Source organism: Arxiozyma heterogenica (assembly GCF_036370985.1).
Source record: "Arxiozyma heterogenica strain weizmannii chromosome Unknown scaffold_5, whole genome shotgun sequence".
Taxonomy (NCBI): Eukaryota; Fungi; Ascomycota; class Saccharomycetes; order Saccharomycetales; family Saccharomycetaceae; genus Arxiozyma; species Arxiozyma heterogenica.
The window spans coordinates 912,019-931,190 of NW_027042658.1; the positions used below are offsets into that span (position 1 = coordinate 912,019).

Consider the following 19,172-nt stretch of genomic DNA (forward strand, 5'->3'; position numbering starts at 1 on the left):
TCAGTGTCTATGACTTTTGTGCGCACATTTATGGATAATTTAATTATGTCTATTATCTTCTTTGGAAAACATATATACTGTTTAAAAACTAAATAAGTAAATAAATAACAAGATATAAAGATATAAGAAGTATGAATAATCAATAGAACAAAAGATAAAGATCCAACCAGAACTATAATCAATATAGTATAATATACAGTATATTACTTCGTTATTATCAGTTACATTAATCCAGCAATACTTTAATAGTGAGTTTATATCTTAAGACTCTTATGCTATACAAAATCGCGATATCACTATAAACGGTCTTGTGTATTCTTTAGTCAACAACGACGTTCTTGTTTTTTTGTTTATATAACTATGTGTATCTGTATATCTGTTTATATTAATTTACTCTTTCTGTAGAGTATAGTTTATATATCACATATAGAGAACCAATCAAGCTATGTGTATCTATTTTGATGGCTAGAAGAGTATATCTCTCGTAATAGGGTTTTTAAAAAATAGATAAATATAGCTTGATTGATTCCCTATATGTGATATATAAACTATACTCTACAGAAAGAGTAAATTAATATAAACAGATATACAGATACACATAGTTATATAAACAAAAAAACAAGAACGTCGTTGTTGACTAAAGAATACACAAGACCGTTTATAATGATATCAGGATTTTACATGTTACAAAAAAGTGGGGCGAGCCGGGAATCGAACCCGGGATCTCCCGCACCCCGAGCGGACATCATACCTCTAGACCACACGCCCACAAAAACTTCCAACCCTGTTGTGGAATAGAATAGTTATAACCATCAAGATTACATAAGATCCTGAATGAATCTAGAACCAATTAGTGTATTAGTAAGCCATACATGTGCTACAACATTAGATGCTGCATAATAAAAAGATTGGATTACATAAGACCTTGGCAAATCTAGAATTTACCTATTGTTTTAGTAAGTCCCACGTGTATTACTAATCACCATGATTAGAGAATTGGGATGCAGTTCTAATCCACTAGTGCACCTAAATTAATATAATAAATTTTAGGGTTGAATCAGTCAAGTCATTAATGTAGTAACCTGAATAATCGATCGAGCTCCAGAAAACATATAAAAGGACAACGTTTTCTGGAGATAAAAGATCATCTTCCATAACCGTTTCTTGTAAATAATTTATATATTATATATGAACAAAAAAGAGAACAACAAGCAAGTAACAAGTTAAGTGACTTTGAATAAATATATTAGCTAGATATAAGCTGCTCAATATATAAGACCGTTTTAGTAATTATATTATCGACTATAGTTGATTACTGTCTCGATTATTTGAATAACTATTAATATTATTTGCGCTTCCCTGGAATACACAAAGAACTTCACCACACCATACTACAACAAACCCTGTCATAGTTTGGACTTAGGACCAAGTTTTTTAACAGTACTATTGAACGAGTAGTAAGGGCAATAACAAATATATAAGAATGTTATATATAACTAGGAGGGTTAAGGGTTTATTGCTTGTTTTTCTTTTTTTATTATGTTTATATACAACATATAGATTATTTACGAAAAAACTGTTATGGAAGATGATCTTTTATCTCCAGAAAACGCTGTCCTTTTATATGTTTTCTGGAGCTCGGTCAATTATTCAGATTTGTATATTAACGAGCTTAATGATCCAAACCCTAAATTTTATTACATTAATCTAGGTGCACTAGTGGATTAGAACTGCACCCCAATTCTTTAATCATGGTAATTGTTATTATTCTATTCTACAACAAACCTTGTTGTAATATGAGATGGTGAGATTCTTTGTGTATTCCAGGGAAATGCAAATAATATTAATAGTTATTCAAATAATCGAGACAGTAATCAACTATAGTCGATAATATAATTACTAAAACGGTCTTATATATTGAGCAGCTTATATCTAGCTAATATATTTATTCAAAGTCACTTAACTTGTTACTTGCTTGTTGTTCTCTATTTTGTTCATATATAATATATAAATTATTTACAAGAAACGGTTATGGAAGATGATCTTTTATCTCCAGAAAACGTTGTCCTTTTATATGTTTTCTGGAGCTCGATCAATTATTCAGATTGTACATTAATGACTTACTGATCCAAACCCTAAAATTTATTACATTAATTTAGGTGCACTAGTGGATTAGAACTGCACCCCAATTCTCTAATCATGGTGATTAGTAATACACGTGGGATTGATTGAAACAATAGGTAAATTCTAGATTTGTTGAAATCTTATGTAATCTAATCTCTTTATTATGCAGCATCTAATGTTGTAGCACGTTTATGGCTTATTAAGACAATAAATAGTTCTAGATTCATTCAGGATCTTATGTAATCTTGATGGTTATAACTATTCTATTCCACAACATGAATCACAGGGTTCTCTCTCGGTAGCCAAGTTGGTTTAAGGCGCAAGACTGTAATTTAAGGATTGGTTTCTTAAGGTATCTTGAGATCGGGTGTTCGACTCACCCCCGGGAGATTTTTTAACTTTTGCAACAGATCAAAACCCTATTACAAAAGATATACTCTTCTAGCCATCAAAATAGATACACATAGCTTGATTGGTTCTCTATATGTGATATATAAACTATACTCTACAGAAAGAGTAAATTAATATAAACAGATATACAGATACACATAGTTATATAAACAAAAAAACAAGAACGTCGTTGTTGACTAAAGAATACGCAAGACCGTTTGTAGTGATATCAAGATTTCATATGTCGCAATTTTTATCAGGAATATTACAAACATTCTTGTTGAGCTTTGGGTAAAAGATTAACAGTTTTCAAATATATATATTTTTCAAGTTTTATTATCAACATTTATAAAGAATACACATTGACATTGAATTTAGCGGGCCCTTTAATCATGTATTGAAGTGGTATTTCTCTTGTTTCTTTTTTCGTTTTTTAAAATTCCAATGTTCTTGTATGTGTATACTCTTAACAATTGTACAAATAACTATGGTTATTTTCTCAATAAAAAGGAATTTTTTACCAGCTAAACCATTTGTAGAAAACCTTAATTAAAGATCCTTTAAATAATTAATTGAACAATTCTCAAGCAATCTGAAGAACATTTTTCTCTAACTAAACAGTTTTCTCACTTTATTCTTTAGCTACTTTTGTTGTAGTGGAAGCTTTGAAAAGTATGTTATTTAAGGGATAGGTATGTAATAGCAAATGTAAAAATATTTTATTATAAAATGATTATTACTTATATATTTCTTTTTATAATGTAGATAATACATAATAGATAAGAGCAATGCTGTGAAATATAAATAATTTTCTTAAATGTGTTGCGTAAGATGCCGTAATTAGAAATTCTGAAATACGTAGTTCACAGGTAACGTCAAATGTTGAGGTGATGGATTTGGAACAGCTAAAACTCTTAACCCTGACTATGAATGTAGGCGAATGACCAATTGTCGAATTAACATCAGTGACAAATAACTAAGAAATTTATTTGAGATACCGCTGATTATTGAGAGATAGCACTAGAGGTGATTATTAGCATTAACATTTATATTGTAATTAATTGATGTCCCCCTGTTGACGCAAGGCTTCGGAATCAAAAATTCTAGTAGAATTCATTTTAAACTAATATTATAAGATAATGTAGCTTACAATAAGATATTGGTGGTATTATAAGTTTTATTGTTATTTATAGTAGGAAATTAGTGGTACTATAAATTGTTATTGTATTGCTTGGTCTTTTTCCTTCTACATAAGTAATGTACAAGATACGATACTATACAGTATACTCATTTTATCTTCGAATCTTCTTTAATATAAATTTTCATAACTTTTAATCACTTAGTACGATGAATTTAGATCATCAAACATAACTCTAATCATATCTCAACACCCCCAAAGGTTACAATAGTCTATTTATCAGCTTGGAAACGAATATTATATAATCTATAATTGTTTAACTATATAATTAATATTTATATTTCAGTATACTAGGTGAGATGACTTTTACATATTTCTTGATCTTTCAATTTTTACAGGAATGATTTCTGTTTGGCAAAAAAGAAAACCAAAGATCAAATGAAATGCACAAAAATAAAAAGTCTATTTTTCTCATTATCAAACAAAGAAAAAACTCCGAATTCCCTCAAATATAATAAAAACTAGATTAAAAAAAAGGTTGTCATCAACCAAAGAATAGAATAGAACATAAAAAACATGTCTAGTTAAGTTTTAAATAATACATTTAACAGTAACATCTTCATATTACTGATCAATTTATAACATATCTCTTTATTTATTTGTTATGTGACTAGAAATTGCTATTAAACAAAAAGGCAGTTTAAAAATGTTGACCAGTACAAATAAAAGTTATCTTATTAGATTAATTAATAAGATTAAATCTTCCAAGATTAGTTTACATCGCACACAGAATACACCAAATCAGTTAATAATACCAACTCCACCCACTGCTTTACCATTATGGAAAATAGTAAAATCATTGCCTTGTCTGTTTCCAAGACCTATAGGACAATCCTATGAAGATTATCGATTATATCATTCAAATGTCGACAAAATTCAGTATGAACTTTTTTCAACTTTAAATTTTTTCCCAACTCCAAAGGGAGGAAAAGTTTCAAAGATTATTAAGACCCCCATAGATTCAAAGGGAAATTATATGAATGAATTTTGCATATCGCCAGAGAATATATCTTATCAAGGGAAAAATATTAAACACTTAATCTTTATTCATGGTTATGGTGCTGGTATTGGTTTTTTTTTAAAAAATATGGAAAATATATCTTTATTAGATAATGAATGGTGTGTACACTATATTGATTTACCAGGTTTCGGATTTTCCACTAGACTTCCTTTCTCTTTCCAATATCCAAAAGATAACATATTACAAGTGGAAAGTTGGTTCCATGATGGAATTCATAAATGGTTTCAAAGGAGAAAATTACTAAATACTCCACAAAATAATATGGTAGTAGCCCATTCTTTAGGAGGTTATCTTATGATTTTATATAAGAATACTTTTCCAAGCCATTTTAAAAAATTAATTCTTTGTTCACCTGCTGGAATTTGTAATGGGACTAAAAATAAAGTAGAACATAAAGTACCTTGGTGGTTCAACAAATTATGGGAAAAAAATGTTTCACCGTTCTCTTTAGTAAGAAATACCCATATCTTAGGTTCTAAATTGACTAGTGGATGGTCATATAGAAGATTTAGAAAGGTTGCCACAGATTCCCAATTTGAAGCATTACATCGATACACATATGCGATTTTTAATAAACAAGGTAGTGGTGAATATTTATTACCTTTTATTTTAAAATGTGGTGGAGATCCAAGGACTCCTATTGAAAATAGAATTATTAACTCAAAGCATAAATGGGACTCAAATTCCGAATGGGTGTGGTTATATGGAGAAAATGATTGGATGAATATAGCCGGTGGAAAAAGAATTTCCAAACATTTTGTTAAAAATAATTTAGGAAAAAGTAAAGTAGTAATTATACCAGATGCTGGACATCATCTTTATTTAGACAATTATCCATATTTCAATGAACTAATACAGAATGAAATGAAAAATTTTTAAAATCAAGTGTTTTTGATAATATATACATACCTATGTTTATATGTTATTTTATGGTTGGATCTCTAGCATTGTTAAAAATAAATTCATAGTTTATTTTTTACTAAAATTTAAATCATATAAAAAAACATTTGATATATTTTTTAACAATATAAATAAAGTATCAAAATTGACTTTTCAGCAATAACCGATCAAGAATTAATAAAAGCAATAGTAATTAATCAAATAAAAATACAATACTGATGATATCAAAATAAGCAAACATCCTCGTTGATTTATAAAGTCTAAATAGTGCTTACTGTAAAGTTCAAGTAAAAAATATAAGAAAATAAAGAAATTAATTTAAATGTTGTGTGCTGCCCAATCTTCTCTTTTTAAATATTTGCTAACTGAACACCAAAGACAAATTCAGCAATAAAAATATAATAATAAGTGGTTTAAACATTCGAGGTATACTTTACCTTCATAAAAAAGTATTTAACAGAATCTACCTTCTTTATGTAACTTTTTATTCTTGAAGAATAAATTATTAATACAAAGTATATATTATCTAGAATAAGGAAATTATAATTGTCTAATATTGTCCATGGAAACAATAATTGGCTACTACGCACCTGTAATTATATGGCACAAATTCAGTATTGTAAAAAGAAGGCACAGTAATACCCACTTTTTACAATTAGAACATAAAAATATAATTATTGAAACTATCTGAAGTATAAATAGTTAGTTTACCACATGTTGTATAATTGAAGCTAGAAAATCTATCTTATGTTACTAAACCATGTATCTATAACTATTCTATTTTTTAGAAACAAAAATTCTAAAAATAAAATTTGTTGTTAAAGAAAGTGATTTAAAACCAATAATAACAAACACAGAGCATAATACAATACATATACTAGAATAACCAATCACTTAGTAATCTTTTAAATCATAAATTACAGAGAGAATAGTTTAGAAGTTAATAAGTATAAAAAAAAACGTTACATTGAGCTGATAATCACTCAAGTAACTCAGAGAGTTCTTAAAAAGATAACTCCTAATAAATGTAACGTATGTTGATATTTTTGATATGTTGATGCAACATCTATTCCCTTTAAATGAGATAAGCTAGAAAATTTCCTACAACAAAAAAGTATGATAGTTAATTTCCACTAACATTAAGTATATTTATTTTATCTAAACATTTATATGAGGCATTAACATATGAAGCCAAAAATAGTCTTGATTTTAACCTTCAACTAATAAATTACTTTTTCATTACAATACTTCCTTTTTTAAAATTAATTTTGTACTTCTTTTTAGTTCAACTTTTAAAATAAAGGTTACAACATTAGAGAGGAGTAAGAATAGAAAAATCAAGATATACATTAGGATAAATGAAAGTCTTCTTAAATAGAAACATGTCTGTCTAAAATACCAAATAATTTTCGAATCAATTTATGTTGTCATAAAGAACTCCTTATTAAATTGTTATAGAATAAAGTTTGTATTGGAAATACTTTTATCCCTATTCAGATTTCATGGTAACAATAAGATCTAAAATACTATCACCCTCTTCTCTCCTTGTCAAATATGCAATATAGAAGTCCTACGAGCAACTGTTGATGCATAAATTTAAATTTTTCTTGAATATAAATTAACTATCCTTTGTAAAAACTATAAACTGACTCTATTATATTCTTCAACTCTAGGAAGTACTTATAAATTTTGTGTGATCAGGAAGACTATATCTCTTATATGGAACTATCATCCTTTACAAATCATGTAGATATAAACATTCGTATATAGTGATAAACTAAATTATAGAATTGTGATAACCCTAAGGTTGTGTGTTTTTGATAACAGTCAGTCTTCTTGAAATCACAATAATACTTCACTTAGATAGATTTAAGATATAGACTCTTTTTACATCTTTAGATGTAATATTCCTATATATCTATATCTCTAATCTACAATAACTAAATATTATACATTTATATACTATATCTATACTTATTTAATCCTTAGTTCCTTGTTCTTTCATTGGGATGTTTAAAAAAATATCGTCATCCCTCATTTTTTGTAACATATGAAATCCAGAGGTCACTATAAACGATCTTGTTGACCCCTTGGTCGATCACGACGCTCTTGTTTTTCTTGTTTTTCTTGTTTTTCTTGTTTATATAACTATGTTTATCTGTATATCTGTATATATTAGTTTACTCTTTATGTAAAGTATAGTCTATATGTCATATATAGACAACAAATCAAGCAATATTTATCTATTTTTTAGCGTCTAGAAGAGTACATCTCTCGTAATCGGGTTTTCATCTATTACATTTTTCTAAACTTTCCTTTTTGCAAATTTTACAAACCTAGATAAAAAACAGAAGTAACCAACATAAGTACAAGAGAGCAACCAAGAGGAAGGAATGAAAGAACAAGGAACCAAGGATTAAATAAGTTTAGATATATAGTGTATAAATGTATACTATTAGGCTATCTTGGATTAGGGATATAGATATATAGATATATAGAAATATTACATCTAGAGATATAGAAAGAGTCTATATCTTATATCTAACCAAGCGAAATATTATTGAGATTTCAACAAGAACTACTATTATCAGAAACACATGACCCCAGAGTTATTACAATTACAAGTGCAAAAAGGAACTCCTCATAGGGGGCTCGAACCCCTGACATTTCGGTTGTCCTTGATTAAACTTGGGTTTAAAAGCCGAACGCTCTACCAACTGAGCTAACAAGGACGAGTTCCTCGAAACTTGTTGTGTAATAGGATAATTATAACCATCAAGATTACATAAAATCCTGAATGAATCTAGAACTATTTATTGTCTTAATAAGCCATACACGTGCTACAACATTAGATGCTGCATAATAAAGAGATTAGATTACATAAGATTTCAACAAATCTAGAATTTACCTATTGTTTCAATCAATCCCACGTGTATTACTAATCACCATGATTAGAGAATTGGGGTGCAGTTCTAATCCACTAGTGCACCTAGATTAATGTAATAAAATTTAGGGTTTGGATCATTAAGCTCGTTAATATACAAATCTGAATAATTGATCGAGCTCCAGAAAACATATAAAAGGACAACGTTTTCTGGAGATAAAAGATCATCTTCCATAACCGTTTCTTGTAAATAATTTATATATTATATATGAACAAAAAAGAGAACAACAAGCAAGTAACAAGTTAAGTGACTTTGAATAAATATATTAGCTAGATATAAGCTGCTCAATATATAAGACCGTTTTAGTAATTATATTATCGACTATAGTTGATTACTGTCTCGATTATTTGAATAACTATTAATATTATTTGCATTTCCCTGGAATACACAAAGAATTTCACCATCTTATATTACAACATGAGTTGTTGTAGTATGGTATGGTGAAATATCATATACGTGTAGTTAATACAAAAATAAAATAAGCATCTATAACTTAATGATGTCTGCCATTAACATGGACGCAGAAGGCTCCAAATTCCAACACATATAAAAACACACCACTTTAAGAAGACTGATTTTAGTTCGTAACCACTCATTTGTATAGAATTATGGGAAAATAAAAGTTTATTACTGTCATTTCCATAAGAATTATTTTTAATTAGTTTTTCTATGTATTATGTGGTGGACAGATATATCATAATATTGGGAATACATTCTATTTTTTACCAAATATGTTTCTCAGTGATTTGAAGAAAAGTGAAAAACTTAAAAGAAGAATCAAAATAAATAAAGGAATTTATACTGTATACACTATATAATGAATATATACATATGTTTACTTAATTACACTATCAGAAGTTGTATAATAACATTCCATCAATATTTATATTCCAAGAAATTTAATTATTCATATATATATTTAGTAGATTGTATGAAAGTCATATATTAAGAAACTGAAGAAGTTCAGTACATATCATATAAAATATCTGTATTATCAATAGATATATAAAGATGAACTGAACATATATTCTCTGATCAATCTCACTTAGCACATGAATAAACCCATTTTTATTATATCAAAAACCCTTCTCTTAATTTTTTTTTTCAGAATATATATTTCATAAAAACATGAATAGAAAACATGAAAAAAATACTATGTAATTCTTTAATTAATATTGGAGAGTTTTGAGTAGTTTTACATATTTATATATAATTAATTCTTAATAAAAGTTCCATTATTATATAGCCCCTCAACTTCCACAATTGCATTAGCGTTCAAAGAGATCACAATAATGTAAATCACGTAATTAACAAGATTTCTGTTAAAAGAAATAAGTTATTTTACAATTAATTTTGTTTTAAACATTTAAAAACTAAAATATACTACTTTTATTATTACGTTTGTGATAGCATTGAAAAAACATGAAGTAGCTCACTACATTGAGGCGTAGACCTGCTTTTTTTTATACACGATCTACGGTAATGGCACTATAACACAATAAAACCCTAATGTTTGAATGGCCACCTTATTTAATTTTATTTTCCAAAAAGAAAATTTCCTTTTGTAGGCAAAGGGGGTCAAAGAGAAAATATAAACACAATTCAATATTTGCCAACAAAAAAAATCACAAGATCTGTGCATCTTATATTCCTTTACGGACAAACTGTCATCTACCTTCTTATTAATGTCAAAAAACAGAAAAATTAAAGAATTTTTAATAGTATTAAGGAAGTTGTCAAAAAAAAAGGAAGTAAAGTCATAAAAGACTATCTTCACGAAAAATTATCCTAATTAGCTAAATTAAGATAGTCAACATCAGGAATTATAGCTATTAAGTGCTTTTAATCTACATAAATTTGTTACAGTTAATAAAAATAAAAAAAATGTCTTTGAGCAAAGAAGAGCAAGATTTTGACCTACAAGAACCATTAACTTCAAGTACTACCCCATTGTCCAATTCCACACTAACTATTAGAGTTATCAAATCATTTCCATATAGAAATGTTAAAAACTTTATTTTGAGAAATTATAATTTAAAGGAAAAAACCGGTTATGATCTTTTTAATGACTGTATTAAACATATTCAAACAGACGGTGCTTTCAGACCTTTTCGTAATGTCAACTATGATACAATGAAGATTTATACCCATGCGCATGGATTTAAGACTGTTAATCTAGTTATAAATTTCGAACATGACGATGATGACTGGGTTCTGGATATCAAAAATCCAAAGGGGAAACCCTTATGCGAATACGATATCGAAAATGAAACTGAGATATCCTTATATAATTTAGAAGAATACATTAAATATAAGGTTAATCCAGTAGAAAAATGGTAGTCTTATTGATATTTTCTATAGAGATGTAAATACATGTATATTTATTTAAACTTAAAAAAAAAAATACAAAGTATGCAAGTAATTAAATAATTATTACTTTTTTATAAGCATATCAACTTTCATTTGTTTCTAACAAATATTTGATCAGTAATCCCAAGAATTCCAATGCTGCATATCCTGTTGAAGGAGTATTTTTATTTAAACCTCTACGTGCTATCACTCCACTGTGTGCATTAATAGATTTGACATAAATAGGAACCCTTATCCAATCCACTTTTGACAAATTACGTAAAATTTTTCTTCTATTCTCATCGATCGGTAACTTATGGAATGTTTTTAACCATTCCTCACTTAGATCCATATTATGAGAATACTTATCAATAAATTTCTTCCACATTTCCACATCATTAGCAGTCATATAAGGAACTTGCTTCGACAAAAATTGCAAATCACTACTAATAGTGGTGTCACCATCATCTTCACTATCATCTTCGTCTCCACCTTGTAAAACAAATGTATTTTGACTTTTATGTAGAGCTAAATCATCTTCATTTGCATTCATATACTTATTTTTTTGCGCTGATTCATTTATAATAGAGTCACAAGTGTCACCTACAAAATCATGGATTGTATTAGATAGTGCAATCTTTTCCTTTACAAAAGCAGATAACTGCTTATCTTTTGTTGATAGCTTTCTATATTTTAAGGTACCTATGTAACTGTATAAGCTACCACACATATTGATTACTACTGCAAATGGAATAAAAATAATCACTATGATTGGAACTATAATTCTGTATAGAAACCATTGTTGTATTAGTATTTTCTCATCTTTAGTTGGTGCCTTATCTTTGAAATTCAGTCTATTTAAATCAACAATTCTTGGTAAAATAGTACCATTATATGAATCTTCAGCTGGTATATTGCATTCAAAAAAATATCTTAAAGTGTTACCTGACTCAATAAATGGATCTCTATCTGTGATAAATGCAGTATAAAAGGCCACTGTTCTGTCATTTTTCACATTAGCTATCAAAATTCTATGTTGAAACAAGGATAATGCATAAAAATATTCATTTTGACATAATCTTACTAATATTGGCTCCCTACTTCCTGAATCTATAATAAACAGTTCTCTACCACTTTTACCTAAGAATGTAGATCCCAAGAATCTTTTGAGTGGATTCAAGATCCATGAATTGAGTTTTGATTTGTCATAGAACTGAATACCTAAATGTGGACTTGCAATAGTTATAAAAACAAATGGTTTAATATCTTTAAAAATATCTTTACATTCTGTAAAGCATTTCCCAATAACAAACCTAGCCACTAACCCACCAAGGGAGTAACCTACAACACTAATCTTAGTAATCTTGGAATCCCTATTTTGTTTGTGAAAATTTTCAACAAAATGACATAACTCTACCAAAGTTCTATATCCGATAATTTCAATACCATCAAAAGTTTTAAATAAAGTATTTTGTATTGGGGCAAAAAAGATAGTTTCTTCGATGTTGTTCAAATCATTATCTGTCTTATGAATTTTACCAAATTTTTCATTAAACACTGATTTCATTGAGTTCATATGCTTAAATGACCCCCATAATCCGTGTATTAATACTACTAAGTGTTTGTTTTTAGTTTGAGAGTCATTCATATTTTACTTTATGCTTTATCAATAGTGGGGAGGAAATGGCACAGCAATTCAAATTATAAACAACTGCGAATGACGAAACATTAAAGTGAAATAGTGTATATTTCTTTACCAGGGAGGTGACAACTTAATTTTTATAAAACCCAACTTCCTCATTAACTATTAGAAAAAGGAGAAAAACTAAATCATTTTTCAAATTTTTATCGACAGATCTTTCCATGGAAAAGGGCCAACCTAAATTCCGCGGAGATGGAAATATAATGTTGACTTCCCTTATTTTCTCACTCGAAGTAAAAAAAAAAGTGAGAAACAATCAATTATCATCTATCATTTACTATTGTTGAGAGGAAAAAAATAGCACATGTGGGATCGAATACTTGTTTGACACTATAATCTATACACGAATCAACCCAGTAATGCTATATTTAACTCTAGATTTTGGGTTTGAATTATGTCTTTGTGAATAGTTTTAACAATATTTCTACAGTTTGTTGTAACAATTCAAATGGTACTTGATAGTCGTATTTTTTAACATCTTCCCTATGTGTAAATTCTGCAGCTTGAAATGTCATTTTATATAACTTAGTGAACCCTGAAGAGGTGTTTGGAATATCTCTTAATCGTAATCCTGTAAGAATCAATTTTGACAAAGTGTCATTGAAATGAACTTTCTTATTCAGTAGACTATGGGTGGGTTTTTTGCTAACTGAAAATTTACTATTAGTTTTGGTAACCATGGCACTATTAATGTTGGCGTTAGAAGATGTAGTAATGTGTTCGTCAATTTTTGATTTTAATTTTGTGGACAGTAATTTACACATTATCGAGTTATTTTTAACATAAAACAGAGCCAGTCGGGTTTGTGATGCTGAATCCATTGAGTTATTGTGTATTTCCGCTATCATTGACCTATTTAAGCTTTTCAATTTGATATTAAAGTAATTGCAGGTTTTTGAACAATTAGAATAACAATGCCACGGTGTTGGCTGTTCCTTGTCATATATCCATAATGGTAATTTTTGTACTGATACATATGATACATATCTCCCTGACCATATAAGTGGTCTATCCTTTATATTAGTGATTATATTTTCATCCCATAATTCGATATCCTTTAACAAAACTTTCTCTTTCCCATACCCGAAAGTCAGTGAAAGGACTGCATATTTCATTGGTATATTTTACTTATTTCTTATATACAATCAGTTTACATGTAACAAAAGTAATTAATTTACTTATAATTCATTTTAACATAAAGGAACTAGCATGAAGAAAGGAAGAGGGAAATAAAGAAAGATATAGACTTACAAAATGGTAAAAGAACAGTATATACCGTTGATAGTTGTTGGATTGTTTAACATATGTCTCTTGATTATAAAATATTACAATTAAATAAAAGTCATCTACAAAACATCGAGAAGAAAATTTACAGAAAATTTCAAAAAAAAAAAAAACAAAAATTTTTTCCCAATCCACCAAATACAACTTAGGAAAATGTAACATTATCTTATCCAGTTGATAGAGAGTGTATCAATTAGCCATGCGTATTTTTGAGCTTAGTATGAAGTATTTGAAAGATAAATTATATTTGATATCTAAAAAGGCCAACAAGTACCTTATCTTTAAGGTTTGATCACCAAAAATTGTGTGTGTTGTGGTTTCATTTAACAGAGATATTTAAAAATTAAAGTAAAGTTTTCAAAAATGCCATTATCACCCTCCACACTAAACCAAAGAGCTATCCGTGTTTATTCTACTGCTCGTGTTTATGCTGATGCATGTGAAAAAAGACCACAAGAATATTGGGATTATGAACAAGGTGTTACTATTGAATGGGGCAAAATTTCTCAATATGAAATAGTGAATAAGATTGGACGTGGAAAATACAGTGAAGTATTTAGTGGTCGGTGTGTTGGAAATGATAAACGTTGTGTGATCAAGGTGTTAAAACCTGTTAAAATGAAAAAAATATATCGTGAGTTAAAAATTTTAACCAATTTGACTGGTGGACCAAACATTGTTGCATTATATGATATTGTTCAAGATAAAGATTCACGTATACCTGCATTAATTTTTGAAGAAGTTAAAAACATGGATTTTAGAACTTTATATCCAAGGTTCACTTTATCTGATATACAATATTATTTCACACAGTTACTGGTAGCTTTAGATTATTGTCATTCAATGGGGATTATGCATAGAGATGTTAAACCACAAAATGTTATGATTGATCCAAGAGAGAAAAAACTAAGATTAATTGATTGGGGACTTGCTGAATTTTATCATCCTGGTGTCGACTATAATGTCCGTGTTGCTTCTCGTTATCATAAGGGACCAGAACTTTTAGTCAATTTGAATCAATATGATTATTCTTTAGATTTATGGTCTGTTGGATGTATGCTTGCTGCTATAGTATTCAAAAAGGAACCATTCTTCAAAGGTGCTACTAATCCAGACCAATTGGTCAAAATTGCTGCAGTACTTGGTACAAATGAATTGAGACAATATTTAAATAAATATGGATTGCAATTGCCAAGTGAATATGACGGTATTATGAAGGAATTCACTAGAAAGCCATGGTCCCATTTTATCACCCCTGAAACTACATTAGCTGTACCTGAAATGGTTGATTTGATTGATAATTTATTAAGATACGATCATCAAGAAAGATTGACTGCTAAAGAAACCATGAACCATGTCTTCTTCAAAACTCATTATGACTAACGTGTATACTCACCAAATAGATGTTACTATTCATTAATCAATTATTTTCTGTATAAGTATAATTATAATAATAATAAAAGAAAAATATAGTCATTAATATTAGTATTAGTAAACAGAAGTCTTCAAAGAGAAGAAATAGAAGAGTTTAAAACATAAAAAAGTATATTGTGTTGTATCTATATACATATTATATACAGACATAGATTAGTTACATTACATTAAACATAAAGTCATCAAAGTCATTACGGTCATCCAAATCATTCTCATCATCCGTTTCAATAGCACACGAATCTATACCAACAGCGTTTGTAGGGTAAAATAACGGAGAGGGTAAGGAATGCGATCTCTCATGTTTTCTAAATCTATGTTGGTGGTGAATTTTATCATTTATTTGTATATAGGATTCTTTTAATTCCCCATATGCTGTGATATTTCTTTTTTTAACAATCTCACTAAATCGCAGTGATTTCTTAAGTGGAATATTTTTAGATGTTGTGGAATTTGTTGTGTGTTTCGGGCTATCAAATAACAACGAGGACGAAGAATCTAGTGATGATGAGTATATTAGAGAATCTTCACTATGAAGAGATTCTGTGTCTGAAATGATCTCTTTTTTTTTATTAGCATCAAACTTTGAAAAAGATATTGTATTATATTTGCTATTCTTAGTATTGCTAATTTCTATATCCGTATAAGGGGAAAAGTCTGGCCCATATAAAATAGTTATATCAGTCTCTTTATTCCAATTAATATCCAGAGGATTTATCTTGAAACTATTTAAATGGAAATTTTCTATAGACCAACGCCTCCAAAGACAGTGGTGCAATCTTTGTAAATATATATTGTAATCCAAATCATCTTCCATTGAACATGAAGGTAATCTTAACAACTTATGCTTTTTCATCTTACACAACAGTGACCAAGATAACGGTAAATCTTTTATGTTCTGCCAGGGTGTATGAAAATAATCTATAGCCATTTTATCATAATTTGTTACATTATCTAGTAACATCATATTTTGTTTTGAAATAACTGTATCATCTAGACTCGCCATAGTTGCATATATTTTTTATGACTCTTTTTTTTTTAATTAATATTATGATTTGATTATAAATATAGAATTATGTGTAACGAACTCTTAGGTATACGAGTATAAAAACCAAACTATTGTAGTAAAAAGTAGTCTCAAGGATGCATATGAGTACAGCTGTTATTCGGTAAGACATCTTGTTGAAGAGCGAAAAAGACTTTTCTAACCATAGTGTTGATTGAATTACTTAGTAATATCTATATTTATAATTTATCGATCCAGTAAATTTATCGAGAACTTGCTGCCTGCACATATTTTTTTGTGTTTCCCCCCTTTCTCGACAATATTATCAGACCAGAAATAAAAAAGCATAATACCGAACAATTGTTAAAAGGAGGCAACAAAGCAAAATACCAAACTGTTTTTTTTGTAATTTCCTGTGGGGATGTAAATAAAAACAATAGGAATAGTATTGTTTATTGTTTTTGCTACCCCAATTATTTACACCACTTTCCGTTTTAGTACTAGAAAAATAAATAGTTTTTACTTTTTGAACAATAGTTTCTTTTTTTTACTCTCCTCGTTCGGGATTTTTTCACTGTACATTTTTCCGAACACTATTATTGTGTAGAATGGAAAAAATTTTTTTGCCTAAAAAGAACAGAATAATAATACAGAATTTTCCCATGTGTATGTCTTTTGTAATTTTGTTATCTGTCAATACTAGCAGCTTCATATTAGTAAGTATCGAGATGTCTGTTTATCCTGTAATATGTGGTTTGGCATTTAAATGTGTCAGTATTATGACATAATTTTACTAGTTTAATACATTTGTCTACATACATTCAAAAACTACAGTAATGTTCTTGGTTTATTTTAAGGAGAAAAATACAGATTTCACATTATTGTTTGCTTTTAATTCTTATAGGCGTTGAATTTAGTATGAACAGGTACTATCAGATATTTAAGATTTTATATCGTCATATCACAAAAACTATCGTATATTACAATTCATATTTCAAATCACAACAGCAGGGGATGTAAGTGGTAAACAATTTCTTCTTAGTACAATAATCCTTCTTGATCAAAATTTAAATTTGGGATTTTTGCATGATAATATTTTTTAAGAATCATAGACTACACTTCTTTATTAGTTCTTTGCTTTAATTTATCAGTGAAGCAATTGTTTTTAAAAAAATACTCCACTTCTTTATAGGACTGTTTTTAATATTTGTTTACACCCATACATCAAACGTTTTTTCTTCAATGTAAATCTTCTTCAGAAGAAATGTTATTTTTTTTTAATCTATGTCGTTGTTTTTTCCTACAAAAAACACTTCCAAATGGGAAAAAATTGATTGAATTTTTTCAAAATTAATTCTTAAAGATTTACCCTGTCTATCATTTTTTACGGTAGAAATTTTTTTTTCTTGAAAAATTTTTTTATAATGTTTCTATTGTTGATCTCACCACTTCTCTTCTTTTGCAAGAAATCAACTTATATATATTTATAAAAGCACTGGCATGTAGAGGTTTCCTCTTTTACAACTCTTGTTTGAACAGCGCTCACTAACAGTTGCCCTTTTTTGCAGCAATTGCTTTATTTGTTGAACTACTTCAAAGTATAAAGACTCCACCCAGCACAACTACAGTCTGAATTCATAATATAAAATATGTCTCACAGAAAATACGAAGCTCCACGTCACGGTCATTTAGGTTTCTTACCAAGAAAGAGAGCCGCCTCCATCAGAGGTAGAGTTAAGTCTTTCCCAAAGGATGATCAATCTAAGCCAGTTGCTTTAACCTCTTTCTTAGGTTACAAGGCTGGTATGACTACCATTGTCAGAGATTTAGACAGACCAGGTTCTAAGTTCCACAAGAGAGAAATCGTGGAGGCTGTCACTATTGTTGATGCTCCAGAAATTGTCGTTGTTGGTGTTGTCGGTTATGTCGAAACCCCAAGAGGTTTAAGATCCTTGACCACCGTCTGGGCTGAACATCTTTCTGATGAAGTTAAGAGAAGATTCTACAAGAACTGGTACAAGTCCAAGAAGAAGGCCTTCTCCAAGTACTCCGCCAAGTACGCTCAAGATGGCGCTGAAATTGAAAGAGAATTAGCCAGATTAAAGAAATACGCCACTGTCATCAGAGTTCTTGTTCACACTCAAATTAGAAAGACCCCATTGACTCAAAAGAAGGCTCACTTAGCTGAAATTCAATTGAACGGTGGTTCCATTGAAGACAAGGTCAACTGGGCTAAGGAACATTTCGAAAAGACTGTTTCTGTTGACTCCGTCTTTGAACAAAACGAAATGATCGATGTCGTTGCTGTTACCAAGGGTCACGGTTTTGAAGGTGTCACTCACAGATGGGGTACCAAGAAGTTACCAAGAAAGACCCATAGAGGTTTAAGAAAGGTTGCTTGTATTGGTGCTTGGCATCCAGCTCACGTTATGTGGACTGTTGCTCGTGCTGGTCAAAACGGTTACCACCACAGAACTTCCATTAACCACAAGATTTACAGAATTGGTAAGGGTGATGATGAAGCTAACGCTTCCACCAACTTTGATAGAACCAAGAAGACCATTACCCCAATGGGTGGTTTTGTTCACTACGGTCACGTTAACAATGACTACGTTATGTTAAAGGGTTCTATCCCAGGTATCAGAAAGAGAGTTGTTACTTTAAGAAAGTCCTTATACACTAACACCTCCAGAAAGGCCTTAGAAGAAGTTACCTTGAAATGGATTGACACTTCCTCTAAATTCGGTAAGGGTAGATTCCAAACCCCAGCTGAAAAGCATGCTTTTATGGGTACTTTAAAGAAGGATTTATAAAGTTGATGA

General features: G+C 29.3%; 7 protein-coding genes and 3 non-coding genes across 10 annotated transcripts; 5 read left to right on the plus strand and 5 right to left on the minus strand.

Moving 5' to 3' along the window:
• Nucleotides 1-696: 696 nt before the first annotated feature.
• On the minus strand, nucleotides 697-768 carry PWA37_004221. Its single transcript has one exon. It is a non-coding gene; the product is annotated as a tRNA-Pro (tRNA).
• A 1,648-nt stretch (nucleotides 769-2,416) lies between these two features.
• PWA37_004222 lies at nucleotides 2,417-2,514 on the plus strand. Its single transcript has one exon. It is a non-coding gene; the product is annotated as a tRNA-Tyr (tRNA).
• A 1,844-nt stretch (nucleotides 2,515-4,358) lies between these two features.
• On the plus strand, nucleotides 4,359-5,612 carry CLD1 (carboxylic ester hydrolase; the record flags this gene model as incomplete). The annotated part of the gene is made up of 1 exon (XM_064860717.1): nucleotides 4,359-5,612. The coding sequence occupies one exon, from the start codon at nucleotides 4,359-4,361 to the stop codon at nucleotides 5,610-5,612; it is 1,254 nt and encodes a 417-aa protein (XP_064717734.1).
• Nucleotides 5,613-8,270: 2,658 nt separating this feature from the next.
• PWA37_004224 lies at nucleotides 8,271-8,365 on the minus strand. The gene has a single exon. It is a non-coding gene; the product is annotated as a tRNA-Lys (tRNA).
• Nucleotides 8,366-10,462: 2,097 nt separating this feature from the next.
• On the plus strand, nucleotides 10,463-10,918 carry AIM29 (Aim29p; the record flags this gene model as incomplete). The annotated part of the gene is made up of 1 exon (XM_064860718.1): nucleotides 10,463-10,918. One exon carries the CDS (start codon nucleotides 10,463-10,465, stop codon nucleotides 10,916-10,918), a length of 456 nt encoding a protein of 151 aa, XP_064717735.1.
• A 112-nt stretch (nucleotides 10,919-11,030) lies between these two features.
• LPL1 (putative hydrolase) lies at nucleotides 11,031-12,575 on the minus strand (the record flags this gene model as incomplete). The annotated part of the gene is made up of 1 exon (XM_064860719.1): nucleotides 11,031-12,575. The coding sequence occupies one exon, from the start codon at nucleotides 12,573-12,575 to the stop codon at nucleotides 11,031-11,033; it is 1,545 nt and encodes a 514-aa protein (XP_064717736.1).
• Nucleotides 12,576-13,021: 446 nt separating this feature from the next.
• SLD7 (Sld7p) lies at nucleotides 13,022-13,744 on the minus strand (the record flags this gene model as incomplete). The annotated part of the gene is made up of 1 exon (XM_064860720.1): nucleotides 13,022-13,744. One exon carries the CDS (start codon nucleotides 13,742-13,744, stop codon nucleotides 13,022-13,024), a length of 723 nt encoding a protein of 240 aa, XP_064717737.1.
• Nucleotides 13,745-14,276: 532 nt separating this feature from the next.
• CKA2 (casein kinase 2 catalytic subunit CKA2) lies at nucleotides 14,277-15,296 on the plus strand (the record flags this gene model as incomplete). The annotated part of the gene is made up of 1 exon (XM_064860721.1): nucleotides 14,277-15,296. One exon carries the CDS (start codon nucleotides 14,277-14,279, stop codon nucleotides 15,294-15,296), a length of 1,020 nt encoding a protein of 339 aa, XP_064717738.1.
• A 208-nt stretch (nucleotides 15,297-15,504) lies between these two features.
• Nucleotides 15,505-16,350, minus strand: PWA37_004229 (uncharacterized protein; the record flags this gene model as incomplete). Its single annotated transcript, XM_064860722.1, has 1 exon — nucleotides 15,505-16,350. One exon carries the CDS (start codon nucleotides 16,348-16,350, stop codon nucleotides 15,505-15,507), a length of 846 nt encoding a protein of 281 aa, XP_064717739.1.
• Nucleotides 16,351-17,999: 1,649 nt separating this feature from the next.
• RPL3 (60S ribosomal protein uL3 RPL3) lies at nucleotides 18,000-19,163 on the plus strand (the record flags this gene model as incomplete). Its single annotated transcript, XM_064860723.1, has 1 exon — nucleotides 18,000-19,163. The coding sequence occupies one exon, from the start codon at nucleotides 18,000-18,002 to the stop codon at nucleotides 19,161-19,163; it is 1,164 nt and encodes a 387-aa protein (XP_064717740.1).
• Between the last annotated feature and the right edge of the window lie 9 nt (nucleotides 19,164-19,172).